Below are 15051 nucleotides of genomic sequence, written 5' to 3' on the forward strand. Positions count from 1 at the left end.
TCGGTCAAGAAGTGATGGAGTTAAACGCAGGTTATTGTATTTTGAATGGTATCTAAACATCCAGATGTTTGGACATCAACACGTCTTTAATTGATGTTAATTGTTTGTTGTTTTATGTCTCATTTGAGAATTTTTCACTCGACGTGTAGACACGTCACCAGCTGTAGGTGAAATGCCACAAAGATACTCGGCTATTTCCGTAACAGCGAATAAGTCTCATATGTAGGTCAACACCAGCAGAGTCTGTTGCTGTATGTACACAAATATTAATTATGATGTCACAGCCATATGTTACAATATGAAACAAGAGCTTTGGGGAGGGGGGGGGGAGCTAAACAAATGCATCTAAGACATCATACATAAACATATTCTAACTCTATCAATCTCCACTTGTATGTTTATATATTAGAGCATGCAAGACTTTAATGATACCAGAAAGGTTTTGAAAATCAATCGTTGCATGTGTACATGGATTAGGTTCTAGTCTTTTAATTTCCTCCACATGCGCATATTTGGCAAATAATTCCATCGATGTGATGTAATTTTTATGTGTTGGTATCAGTAATTGAACCTGGACCTCCTGGTTGTGAAGCCAGCACTTGATAAGACTGTCCACAATTAAAGTTCCGGATACATAGGAATCATCATATTTGTATTTGTGTGTATGTATAGTTTGTTTTCTGCCTGTCTGTCTGTTTCACTAATTTTCTCATGGACATTAGAAGTTCAGATCGTGTATCATGATTTTGACCCAAGTTAAGGTCACTAGAAATATTTGTTGGTGCCATGACTTTGTAGTGGAGAGACATTAGCTTTTGCTTGGCAAGATGGTGTTTCATGTCCCTGATCCAAGGTCATTGTCAAATACAGTCATAGTCTGATCCATAAGTATGTAATGCAGGGATTGTAGAAATTTGCATGGCTGTTGCATTCAGGTATTCTGTAAATTAAATATGTGCCACATAGGTTGAACCCTAAAGTGGTTTAGGATAGATCTAGTTTAATGACAATTTATACATTGTTTAAGGACCAAAAATGAGGTTAAGCTCACAATTCATCATTCATGGAATTTAGAAAATTGGTTTTGTTAATATAATAAGCAGTCACTAACCCATTCATTATGATATTATCTTGAAAATATTAATTTTTTTCATAACATGAATGCTTGATGTTTTTACGACAGTCTGAATAGAGTTTAGTTTGTAGAGAAACTATTGTAAAATATCAAAGTTTTATTTTCTCTCAGAGAAATTGCTGGAGCTGGTTGGGAGGTGTGGCTTTGATTTGACACAGAGTCAGTGTGAGTATGTGCAGAGGGACACCGTCAACAAGAAGGAGGGCCTGTGTGTTCCTCGGATATTTACCCAGGGAAGATTCATCAAACCAAATCCAACAACAAACATGACAGCAAATAATGTGTGAATACTTATTGGTGAATGTTTGTCTGGTGGAAGATTGATTGATTTTGCAAGGACTCTGCTCATAACAGTAAAGTGCACTGTTAAAGTCGGTCGATCCTCATTTGACTTGTCAATATTAATGGTTAAAAGTGGAAAAACTGTATTAATTTCCACTCAATATAGTTTAATCTAACCAATAACCAAACAAAATGTGTATGTTTGCCACCCTTTTAAAGATGTCAGACATACAAAAAAAAACAAAAAAAAAAACAAAAAAACAGAAGCATATATCAACATTAAAAAAATCGCACATTTTCATCAAACAGAATGATGAAAATTAATAAAAACTTGTTGAAATGACAAATTTTAAATGTCAACAGTTTAAGAAATCTGATTATTCATAGATATATAAAAATTAATTGTGGATATTAGTGAAATCATCGTGTCATAAACATGCAGTAGAGGAAATTCCAGCATAGGAGTTATTGCCCTTGACAACCTTTTCAAAATTATGAATAATTTATTATCTATGGAAAATAAAAACTTTTTCAGTATCTAAAGTTTACCAATTTTTTTATTTTATTCAGTGAATAAAATTCCTCTGAAAGATATATTTCAATCATGCACAAATTGTAATTAAATAAGGATTTTGCAAAAACCTATGACATCACATGAGGATCGATCAACCTTAAATAAGATTGAAAGGTCATATTGCAGATTACTTCAGAACTCGGGAAGAATTATCTTTTTCACAATTTGTAGGAAAAAATATTAATCAAAACAGAACAAACATGACAACAACCTATATTGTATGAATACTTACTAGTGAATGTCTATCTGGTGGGATATCTATGGGGGAAAAAATGAATGGTTTTGAAAGGTCCCTGCTGATGACAGAAAAGTGCGCTGTTAAATAAGATAGAAAGGCCATATCGCAGAATACATCAGAACTCGGGTTGTAGGAAAAAATATTTTTAAATCCTAACTTTTACCTGTTTTGTTTAAACGTCTTTGGCAGCAAGTTTTGATGATTCGGATTCTAATCATACATTTTTTATTAGATGACAATATATTAGAATAGTGAAAAATGACATACAACAGAAAATGTGTATATTTATTGATGTTTTTCTGTATTGTTTCTCTATGAAAGAACTGACCTTTCAGTTAGGCAAAACAAAAGCCATATCTAAAATTGGGAATAAATGTCTATATTATGTTCTATGGTACAATATTTTAATGTTGGGTAGTTTTGTGTTGCAGCCAGAATGTTAGATATCTGTAAATTTTTGCTCCAGGTTAAAACATTGGTACAGGTTGATATATGTTTAGTTCCGTTCATGATTTTTGTCCCGAGTTCATTCTCTCTCTCTCTCTCTCTCTCTCTCTCTCTGACCAACGAACAAAGAAACAAATGAAATATTAACTTGAATACAGGTGTATCAAGAGAAATGTGACTTTCATACATTGTGAAATCTTTGTTTTATGGTTTTACATGTGGGATGAGTTCAGATGTTGTTTTAATGTCCCCTCAAAGGTCAGCAATATCATTTCTAGAGGCGTAGGTTGGGTACAAATTGCAGCCAATCAAGAAAAGTGGTTTAGCATTTTAAGGTGTGAAAACACGCTGTTATGCTAAAGTGTCGTTTATATTTTTGATATGTTCTGAATAAAATGGGTGATGATTTGTTGATATATATTTAGTATTTTACTTGGATAGCCTAGTCGAATACCCGGAGGCTTTAGTCAAGCGATGGTCGAGTACTGGTAAGTAAAACCCGGACTGACAGGGTAAGTTATCATTACATTTCAACATTTTTCCATTGTGAGATCTTTTAAAGTATGTCCAAACAGTGGATTTTTGGAGGCATGCTTACAGACCGACATTCAAACTCAAATGATTAATTTAAACATGAAGGAATTAAAATCTTTTTTACTTTACCATTACATGAATTTCACTCACAAAACACTGAAGCGCTCAGAGTGTATGGACATTACTTTAAAAATAAACTATTTTCAACCAGAAGTACTGTGAGCAATGCTCCCCTGCTTACCCCAATCTCCAAAAGGGTTTTGTCAATAGGTGTAAATTACCTCTTTCCTGAGTGTAGAAAAGAAAGGGCATGACAAAACCTTGGGTAGTCTCTTCTCTAGGAGTGTCTTTGACCTTTTGATTCCAAATTCGATAGGGAACATCTTCGTCCCAAGGGTAATCCATATGTGAAAGGTGAAGATAACGAACAGTGATCAATCTCATAACTCCTATAAGCAATACAAAATAAATGATTAGGCAAACACGGACCCCTGGACACACCAGAGGTGGGACCAGGTACCTAGGAGTAAGCATCCCCTGTCGACCGGTCACATCCGCTGCGAGCCCTATCTCCCGATCAGGTGAACGGAGTTATCCATAGTCAAAATCAGTGTGCCAAGAACGTCCTAACAATCGGCATGAAACACGTCAGACAGCATTTGACTCAATGATAGATTGTATTGACGAACTAGATCGTTATAATGACCATATAATTTGCGAAATGAATCGAGATTGTTGAAACCCCTGTATCATCAACTTGTTTGTCAATAGCTTGCCTCGATTTAAAAACTGACTATACGCAGAACAAGCTCTTGCGTATGGAATAAGTTGAGAGATATAAACACCATATGCAGGTGATAATGAAATATTGCTACATACATGTGTAAATATGGGAAGTTGACGATGGAGAAGCTGAAATCATCCCGTTTGTTATACAGTTGTGTTATTAGTTTACCGTTAATGTCTACCCTCAAAAAATATCTAAGTATGAAGCAGAAGTGGACGAATCTGTGGTGTCTTTTATTTTGAGCTCACAGGGATATATCGAATCGACATATGAATGAAAGTTATCATTGTTAATAGACAAAACGTCGTCGATATATTTAAATGTCGAATTGAAGGCCACAGCAAGAGATTTCTTCTCGCATACAAGTTTTTGAATAAATTCTGCTTCATATGAATATAGAAACAGGTCAGCTAACAAAGGAGCACAATTCGTACCCATGGGAATTCCAACACTGTTGGAAGACCTGGGGCCCGTTTTACAAAACAATTTACGACAAAGTCGCAATTCTTCAATTGTATTACACATTTATTAGTTTAAATGAATATATTAAAAAGTGTCGCGAGACTTAATTTTCAGCATTATTTTTTCACAACTTTACATTGGAGTGAAGGATCTTACAATAAACGAGAAAATTCCAGTATGTAAAGTTGGTCGTAAGTCGTAAGTTCTTTTGTAAAATGCACCCCCTGATCACCAAAGACCATGAAGATACTGTCAATGAGGAACTCTAGCATATTTTTTATTTCAACTTCAGAGTACCAGTGCGTGGAATCAGACTGGTGTTTAACAATGTAAGTTTTTGGATGACTGATCACTAGATATGAATATTTCCGTTTTCCATTTTTGTTGAAGGAAGAACTGTCTATGATGTCAAAAAGTCTGGTCTTTAATTTATCGTGAGGAATGGTGGTCTATAGTATTGAAAAGTCATAGGTTTTGATGTTGATTTTGGAAAAGTTTGGCGATTTCAAATTTACTAAAAGTTCTTTAGAATTGTTTAGAATCCACATTTGATTAAAACCACTTCTGGCATATGTAGTCGCACAGTAAGTTTGAAGTTTCTCCTTCATAGCTGTTAATATTTTCGCGAGGAGCAAAGATAGGGGCTTGGTAGAGTACCTACTGGATCCATTGTTTGGAAGGGTTGTATATAGTTTAGGAATCCAGTATAGGTACAGTAACTCATATTCATTCGACCCATTGACTGGGATATTAAATGTGTCTAAAACTGAATTTCCTGTTTTGAAAGGGTAGTTGGAGTATGAGTACGATTACCAAAAGTGGAATTAATGCCAAGTTCGTTTAAAATACAGTCATTACGTAATAATGAGCCTTGCAAAGACAATGTTGTTACTATCTCTATCAGCTGGAACAAAAAAATATTCCTCATGTAACCTATCTAATTCTTTTATCACTTCTGGTTTACTAAACACAGAAGGATAGATGGTACGTACTTTTGTTTTGATATGTCTAATGCGGGATTTTAATATTCCTCTTATGCTTTTAACCCATTCTGACAATGTATCAAGTTCTTTTTCATATTTAGCCCATCCGACGCCTGGCATAATCTTCGACACAATTCATAACAAAGATGAAGTTCTGTCACCAATTAAAAGACCGAGGTTCTCTGTAGTTAGGACCTTTTGGAATAAATGATTTGAGGTCCTCATTTTCAACTATATCAACATCACCAGTAGTGACATGTCCAGCTGGACTATAGTTGACAGAAGATGAAGAACAATAACACGTTGGTGGATTACGTATAAGATGGTCTAAATCTAGGCACTGCAAAGTTTACCTATATAATTAAAAAGATTGGATGCAATAATATAAGTATAGCTGTAGGAAATACAGGGTGTAGACTTGAAATGGGTTGGAATACACGATATGTATGATGTGGTGACTGTATGTGGAAAGGATAACACTTTAGAGCCCGGAAACCATTGCATCTACAGACGGACGGAAGGACGGCCGCAGGGGGCATAACAAGTACTCGATTATGATAAATTTAGTCGATGATCGGTCCAATTCCTTGTTTTGAAATATTATTTGTTGCTATTTTGAACAAAAATTGTACGTTGAATAATTAAATCAGTTCCTTTTTGACATTAAAAATCCACTGCTGCACAAATGTTGACCTTTACTTGCGGCCATACCAGTGAGATTTCGTTATGGTGTCAACTCCTAACGGACACAGGACCTCCGTTTTCAAAGTCGCATCCGAAAGACCCGTGTCTCCACACCTAGTGCAAAGCGCTTGGCGAAGGAACATTTTACAACGTATGTTAAGGAGGTACTCTACGTCGTCATAATGACTGTTGTGAATAAGGGGAAAATAGAAATGGTTTTACGGGGAAATGTTGTGGTAGATTTGAATTTCTAGCAATATTAACACATTTACAAATAGTTTTGCAAGGTGTTATATAAAGGGGGGGGGGGGGGTATCCTATGTCCTAATAGAACAAATCACATTATCTCTACTATTTAGTATCGGAAAGTCGTCTGTTTAGCGCCTTCGTTTCTTGGAGCAGTAACTCCCCCCCTCCCCTCCCCCCCTTTGGCACCAGATTCTGTCAGAACTCGTGTACTAGAGTTCCTCGAGTTCACTTCAGTGACACATGATCTACCTTTGCTAGGAATCTAATCGCACAACTGAAAGTCATAATGAATCGGTCTTGCCGGGTTTCACATAAGGAGGGTATATTGAGCACCTTTAAGACTAAATTTACTTCATTGATCACTGCCCTATTTGCGTTGAGCCTTGTAAGAGATTTTTGTGTGCTACATCACCCCGAACTGCCTTAGTGGTACATGCCAGTTTTATTGCTGGATTTTATAATGAAATCTATCACTTATTTAGCCTTGTTTTCCAAAGCTTTGCGGCAAAAGGACATTTGATTAATTGGTTACATATTGTTTAACGCCCATCTTGAGAATTTTTTCACTTTACGGAGACGTCACCATTGCCGGTGAAGGACTGTAAAATTTAGGCCTATGCTCGGCGCTTTCGGCCTTGAACAGTGAGAGCTCTTTATGGTGCCACACCTGTTGTAAAATGGGACCTTGTTTTTTTTTGGGGGGGGGGGGTTCGGTTCCGAAATTCGCCCTATTTAGTCGCCTTCTACGACAAGCAGAGGTACTGAAGACCTATTCTAACCCGAGTCCCTACGGGATCATTTAATTTAAGAAAATAGTTGTAAATAAGTCATCAAACAAAAGGGCGGCAAAATTTGGTGGCTGTTTTTTGTCAACTTTTCATCATTTCTAGAATCTTTGATTATTTCGTAAACTGTCGTTTTCTCTATATTTTCCTTTGACATGAAATGTGTGAATCGGTTTGTCTGTAATTACCACGGTGCACAGAAATGCGTTGAAGGAAGGGGGGATAGGTACTAGCACTGTCGTATGAGAAATTCATTTTATCAAATTACCTTGATATGATATTAGATATGTAAAAGAGAAAAGGGATGATGCATCCCAGTTAAAAAGCAATTGAATACTAGTTTCGCTTCTTCCTTTTTTAAAGCATTAATGCTTGGAATGCATGTCCAATTATTTTCAATGATAAGAACGTACGTTATATTGTCAAAAAAAAAAAAAGAGATCTTTTTAAACTTAACAAACTTTTGATTATCAGTGGAAGGTCTTGTCCATTGTTTAAGAAGCTATTGAGAGGCTTGCTAACAGAAAATAATATATGCAGTGATCTTTTCTAATGCGATGTTTCTGTCCAATACTGAGCTATACCCTAGGAATCTGCGATATCTCAGTTCTTTCAACGTTTTTCTAGATCACGTGCCATTGATAATTTCATCTGACCTTTTAGCTTCACACAAATAATTACAATGAATTTTCTAAATTATTTCTCCTCCAAACTGTCAGCTAATTGAATGTGTTACATCTCCTTAACATCTTCGTGGGTGTGAATGCTTAGAGTGTGTGTGTGTGTGTGTGTGTGTGTATAGCCAGTCAACATCGCACATAGAATTATAGGACAAGTTAGATACTTGAAACTGTACTTCATAGACACTCTTTAAATTGCGTGTTACATGGGTCGAGGCCTCTGTTACAAAATTTAGAAATTCATTTCAAAATTAAGGATTATCTCCCTCATACATAGCTCTTATCCTATCCTTGGACAAATTTGGCTCCACTTTTTTTGGCACGCTGTTTTTGGCTCTAAAACTTCATATTTATTTTGGATTTCAAAGATGTCGGTTGAGCATCACTGAAGAGACATTTGTCGACATGCGCATCTGGTGCATCAAAATTGGTACCGTATAAGTTTTACACATGTATCTATAAGATCAGTCTCGTGTTGAAATGTAAAATGTAAGGAAAAGCAAATGATTGTATGATAACGTACACAGCTTATGGTAGTACTCTACATCGTCTGATGGCTGACTTCCTTTAAAAACATGGATGAAAAAATCGATATTAGCAATATTTGACTTTTCTTTTTCCATTTAAAGGGACTGATTCACGATTTCCCCTGAAATTTTGTTTTTCACTTTAAATGATCAAAATCTATAGTGTAATATGTTTAGAAGGTTTCACAAAAAAAAATTAAGGTTTTTCATCAAGACAGAAGCTCATTATAGAGAGTTTATTATTCATTTTGAAAACAAAGATTGAGGTGTGTTATTGTTTACGAAGTTTTCAAAATAAAGGGACATTGATCCAAGTTTATTAAATATATCACATTTCAAGTATACTTTAAGTAAAACGTATCATTTAAAAGTTAAAATTTGTAATTGTACAAAATGAAGATGCTTTAAATTACAAAAACTAACGTTTCACTGGTTTGTTTGTTTACAAAAAAAAAAGACTCTTGTCTTTGTTTACATAACACTGAATCAAAACTAAGATACTGCTCTTATCCTTGCATTTATACGGTCCAAATTTTGGTTGTCAACATTAAATGAGTTATAATTTAATTTTTAACATAAAAAATGATAAACATTTCTTTCAAAAAACGTGAACCAGTCCCTTTAAATACCTAGCTCAGTTGGTTAGAATATCTACTGCTGACCTTTAGGTCACAGGTTCAAGTCCAGCAGGAGTTTAAATTTTTTTCAGATTACCTTCTACTAAAACTATTTTTTGACAAAATAAAGTAAATTTGAAAATTTTAAACTTCAAAATATTGTTGTACATATCCTCCACTTTTCATCTACGTCAAATTTCTCTGGTGTAGCATACCTCCTTAAACTACAGAAGTACACCGGAAGGAAGTCCTCCCAATATCCGGTGACAGGTTTCCTCCTCGGAGAGAAATGGAAACGCATGTTCTTATTCGACAGGTCTCAAACAAACATGAAATATTTTTTTAAAACCGACATCTTCAGAATCTTTGCTCTTATATTTTTTTTGAAATTGACATTGCTTTCATCTGCGGCAATGAAGACATATTTGGCAAACTAGTTCGATCCAGTTTTTTAGTACCACCTGTCTGCGTAATCATTACTAAATATGCAACGTCATCAAGGTCAAAGGGTGTATAGACTTTCCGTTTAACGTAACGAATGAGTAACCCATATATTTTAAGGTGGCTCACTACACCCCGATTTATTGATTGATTGAATATTGTTTAACGTCCCTCTCGAGAATGTTTCACTCATTTGGAGACGTCACCACTGCCGGTGAAGGGCTGGAAAATTTAGGTTGCTCGTCGCTTATGGCCATTGAGCAGGGAGGGATTTTTATCGTGCCACACCTGCTGTGACACGGGAACTCGGTTTTTGCGGTCCGATCCGAAGGACCGGACTACACCCTGAAATAGTTTCTCAAATCAGTACGCTCTAAAATTTTATTTAACGACGCATTAAAGCATCTCATATCAAGTATGATCTCTCGCCATCAAAAGAATGATACAATCTCTAAATTATTTTATATGATATTTTTGTTATGAAATTAAATATATCATATGAGATACTTTAATGAGCCAGAAATTGTTTTGGTGTAGTGATCCACCTTAAGGTATTACCTGTAAAACTAAATTCTCAACAAAGAGAAACACCACAACGTATAATTATGATAAATTTTATTTATACATGTGTATAGATAAACATACCTTTTGTTACAGAATGTACATTGTAATTTGTATAATGTCCTGTAATGAATACAGGGGCATAGCTAGAACAAAATGATGTGCATGCCAAAGGAGGCAGGGAGTATGGAGGGTTACCTTAACCCCCCACCCCTCGTGGGCCGTGGACGAAACCATAGTAGGAACACAGGTGTAAAGTTCCAGAAGCTCTTGGGGTTTAGTATTTTCTGTTGTCAAAATATGTATATAAAATGAACAACGCCCGAGTTTGAAATGGCTGAAATATATCAACTTAATACAAAAATTCACGTATTTACAAACAGTAATTTTAAAATGTTAAAATTTTTAATTTTAATTTCATGGACAAGGTATTTATCATTGCAGTTATCATATCTTCTATTTGTCAAAGGTTTTGATACATAATTAAAAGGAACTTTTTTAAAAAATCTTAGCTCAAGCATGTTTTGTCAGAAGATTATGAAAAAATCGTAAATATTGTGAGAGTTAGCCATTTTGATTTACTTCCACTCGACAGGTTTCGGTTTATTGTTAACATTATGTGGTCGTACAGTCAGCATGGGAAATTCAATAACCCACATATAATTCGTAATTATAATACATGTAAATAGAATTCATAAATCCACAAAATGCAATTGGTTCTTATAAAAAATTATTATGAATTAGATGAAACTACACAACTCTAGGAGCAATTTTGATTATCAGTATTAATTAGTCAATAATACAAATATGTAGTAAACTCGATTACATCACTGCTTTCTGGTGACTTTATGATTTTTTTCTATTTACTTTTAATCTTTTTTCTTTCGTTCTTTTTTATTTGACCATAATGATGGGCATGCCATGGCCTGCTGGTGATAGGCAGCTATATCCCTGGAATGTCAGCTTGTTGTACTTGTATCTTTGATTGAATGGTTGTTGAAAATTGCAGTACAATAGTGGCCTTTCTCACTACATAAAGCTGGATTACATATGCATGTCAAGCATATCAATGTAAAATAAGCATGAGTAATAGCATGAAATATATTCCTAATATTTATATTTTAAAGGTTTTTCTCTTTTTTAAAGTATCAACAAATCATTGTGACAGCCATTTCCTCGTGAATATTTTGCAGTTGTGAACAATGCTTGTATGAATCTTGATGAATAAGGAGATCTATTTTGACGACTTGGAATTCTGATAAAATTGACATGGAATGTTACTATAAAAAATAAATATCATGTTTTGAGGATACACGAGGCATGCTGACATACTTTTCATGAAGTGCTAACAAGCATCATGAAGTATCCTCTAAATAATCTTCAAAAAAGGGTACCTAAACAATATAGAATTTGAAAAATTTTGATATAAATGACACATTTTGAGATTTCTTCTGAGAGTCATGAGCAGCTTAAACATTAGATTATTTTTTTTTTTTTTAGAAGTGTTTGTAATAAGTGATTATATGTTGGTTTTTTAATCATTTAACCTAGTATGGTATGCTTAAGCAGATTATTTCATATATCGTCTTTTTTGTATTTTTAGATGTTTGATTTTTGACTGTGTGTATATACTCCAGACCAAGACATACGTTATAGATAAGTATATTATAGCCATTTTCTGTGTCCTGGCTGATATTTACGATTGATAATATAAGTTTGTATGTGCTTTCGACCACACCTTACCTGTTTATTTAAGAAAGAAGTACAACAATTAGGCTTATACAACTGTTTTGAGTTACATCTACGCATTACTTTAGGAGTGTAAAGCGTATTTACATTCGCAAATTAATGCGTATTTGGTAAAATTTTACGAAATGTATTGTAATGAAAGAATCCAGTGCATTTAAGTTTCACATGCACTGATGTACTGACTTTTAAGGCAAAGATAAAATAACTTTTCATTAATCTAACATGTCTAATCCATAGCAAGCAACTTATAACATTGACATCTGAAATCTCCATAATTAACACATTTGACTTGAATTACTGATGATTAACAATCATTCAATAGTTTAAGTAATATGAGATATTCTATCCTTATCCAAGTTCATGTATTCTCATTAGTGTAGCACTTTGTATTTCATGGAGTGGATCTTGTGTGAGTGATTGTTGGTAGGAGTATAGAGCAGCCTGGAGGTTCCCTGAGATCTGTTGACAGATACCCAGGATCTGCCATGATATGTCTCTTAAGCCCACATCTACATACACCCCCTGATCATGGTGAACTAGGACCTGTAGATCATTAAGAGCTGCCTGTGCTCTCATTGTGTCAATATGTCTGTAACACAAGAACTCCAGCATGTGTAACACAACTAGGGGTGGGATAAGCAATACAGATGCATGGTTCTGTGAGGAGACCATCTGCTCTGTCATTAATTCATTGATATAAATGATTCTGTGGTCTAATTTGATATTCCATGCTACAGCATGTCTTAACTTTGTAGACCAGGACTGCCCCCCTACAGCCTCGGTATACCTCTCTGTGTCTACTGTCTCGTCATACATCACATATGGCTGAGCTAAGTTGACCTTTGTCATCTCTATCACAGACAAAGCTTCTGTGTATCTGAGTGTCTTGTAATAATACATTGCAGTGTACAACCTGTCAGAAATACACCCAAACTTGGCTGTGAGTTTCAACATGTCACAAGACATTCTGTCAGCAATATACATCAGCTTGTTTTCAGTGGTGTTGCTGTACATGTTTTGTAATGTAAAAGCAGCACTCTGAAGGAAGGAGGTTGTAAATACCTGTAACATGAAAACTTGACACTGTGTCAGGGGTGAGAATATCAATTGTTCTATTGTGTTCAAGTATTTCATATTGAGGTAGAGGTCTGATGAGTCTATTGAATTTCTTGCAAACATCTCACTAAACATTTCTTTATCAAACTCGGTCTCAGATATCAGAGTGTGTTCATCAGTACAAATACTGAGTCTGGGGTTATATAGGACATTTGTAATATAGGACCTGAGGGAGGGACTGTGTAGCAGTGATGCTAAACCTTTTTCATAAAAACCAAACAGTCTAACGAATAATCTGTTTTGTGCTTCTCCATGGATATTACTGAGAAACATGTTGTTTTCTGGAATGAAAAAGTTAGGACAGACTCCCTCATACACCCATTTAAGGATGAGTTTAAAGCAGTACCAGAAACATTTCAGGAGATTCTGTGGACACCAGTTAGGTATTGTGTTTTGTTGAATCGTCCAGAAAACTGCTGTCTTCATGTGATAGGAACACAGTAATTTCTCATTTTCACCTAATCCATTGTTAATGACTTCTTTTAAGAACAATTTCAGCAAACCATAAGTTAAGAATTGACAGTGGTTCATTGAGTACACAAGTTTTTGTTCTGCCAGAGAAAATGAAATTCTCCATTCATTGCTTTCATGATTTCCTAATTTGTGTCCTATTGCTACAAAGTGACATCCACTTCTGACTATGTCCCTAACAACCTGTGGCTGGGGCCATGTGTGACATCTGTCTATCCAGGAGGAGGCAGACGGAGGCCAAAAGTCACAAACAAAACACTGAGCAGTGTCATATTCTAATAATCCCCCTATAGCTCCACTGCCACATGGACCATGTACTGTAGAGTTAGGCACTACAGCAGAACATGTGATCTCTCTGTATTTAGAACTAGATATATAACGTCCACCATTCATTGTGACTAATGCTGAGATAACTCTGTTGCTTGCTCTTGGTTGCAGTAATTGAAGTAAAGTAAATCCGGGTGGACTTTCAGATGAGACAGAGAGAATCAGGGAATGTCTGTGTACATTGTAAAACTGGGTCTGAGATAAGTCCCAGATCACTGGGTGGTTGTTAAACCAACACATAAAATCCACATCAGATCCCTTCATTCTGAATCCTTCTCTGTAACTTCCACTCCACATCCTCATGTTCATGTGACTTTTTGTGGCTTTATTTATCACCATCTCGTTAATGTCTGTCACATCTCTCCTCATTGCCACTTGTTGTGAGGTCCCCACTGTACGACACAGTCCCACAAACACAGACTCTGATATATGTTGTATACCTGTTTCACTGACAAAATATGAGAGATATAGAAACTTTTATGATAAGACAGATTAAATGAATTATAATAGCTTTGATTTTAGAATGGATCTCATTAGATTTATCATTGGTTTGATATTTGTAACTTACATTCCAGGTGTTATCCTTGGGGAGTCCATTGTTTGGTATTAATGTGGGTATTCTCAGGAGTGGAAATCCCCACTTTTTCTACTTTCATTATAGGCTACTTACCTGTTGCAACTTGTGTACTTATGATACAATCAGCTATTTGTAGTTATCTTGTTCTGTTCTATATGGGATCATTTGCAGGTTTCAAGTTTGTAAATTTTATGTATTTCATGTCATTAATTAACTGCAGAACTCTAGCTCTCTGAAAAAATATTTTGACATAACAGAGATCAAAATATTTTTTCAGAGAGCTACAGTTCTGCAGCTAGTCATTAATAAACCTTTCATGTTTCATTGTTCAATTCTGTTTATGATTTCATTAGTATGTATAATGCATCTGACCTTTGAACTTCATAGCATAAAAAGCCTCTGCATTGTATTTTAAACAAGTTGAATAAATGTAGTTAAAATATATGGAATAAATAATGATAATAATGGATAATAGAAAAAAAACTAAAATTTATTCCTTAAAGATCATCAAATGGTGAATTAAAAACCTTAATTATGGTGTTGAATACTGTGCTATTGAAACTAGGTTGGAGATGTGGGTTAATTTTCAGTCAATTTGAAGTGAACTATGGTGATTATGGATGACAGTTCCCCTTAGTATTAGAAGCTAATTCTGTTATTGATTTTATATGGTCAAAGGGCAGTAACTCTTCTGTATAATCTTTTAAAGGTAGAAGTGGTCTAAGTTTGTACACAATTGCATATATGTCTGTATTCCAAAATACATGTAAAAACATCACTGACATTTCCCTCTCTCTAACTTAGTAAGATACTTGATTAAATATC

The 15051-nt window shown here is 35.0% G+C and overlaps 2 protein-coding genes across 5 annotated transcripts in view; one reads left to right on the top strand and one right to left on the bottom strand.

Annotated features, from left to right (window-relative positions):
• Positions 1-15051, top strand: part of LOC125675046 (tRNA N(3)-methylcytidine methyltransferase METTL6-like) — a 50842-nt gene that overhangs the window by 24826 nt on the left and 10965 nt on the right. Inside the window, exon 6 of one of the 4 annotated variants that reach the window (XM_056160495.1) lies at positions 1247-3088. The exons of the other annotated variants lie outside the window; for them this stretch is intronic. Within the exon in view, the coding sequence (XP_056016470.1) occupies positions 1247-1422 (176 nt within the window). The 3' untranslated portion in view covers positions 1423-3088. Of the gene's footprint in view, positions 1-1246; positions 3089-15051 lie in introns of those variants that run through there. 4 annotated transcript variants of the gene reach the window in all.
• On the bottom strand, positions 10024-14310 carry LOC125675038 (uncharacterized). Its single transcript, XM_056160468.1, has 2 exons — positions 14218-14310; positions 10024-14097 (listed from the first exon to the last, which is right to left on the bottom strand). The coding sequence occupies exons 1-2, from the start codon at positions 14244-14246 to the stop codon at positions 12084-12086; spliced, it is 2043 nt and encodes a 680-aa protein (XP_056016443.1). The 5' UTR covers positions 14247-14310; the 3' UTR covers positions 10024-12083.

The sequence above is a fragment of the Ostrea edulis genome, chromosome 3, assembly GCF_947568905.1.
Source record: "Ostrea edulis chromosome 3, xbOstEdul1.1, whole genome shotgun sequence".
Lineage (NCBI taxonomy): Eukaryota > Metazoa > Mollusca > Bivalvia > Ostreida > Ostreidae > Ostrea > Ostrea edulis.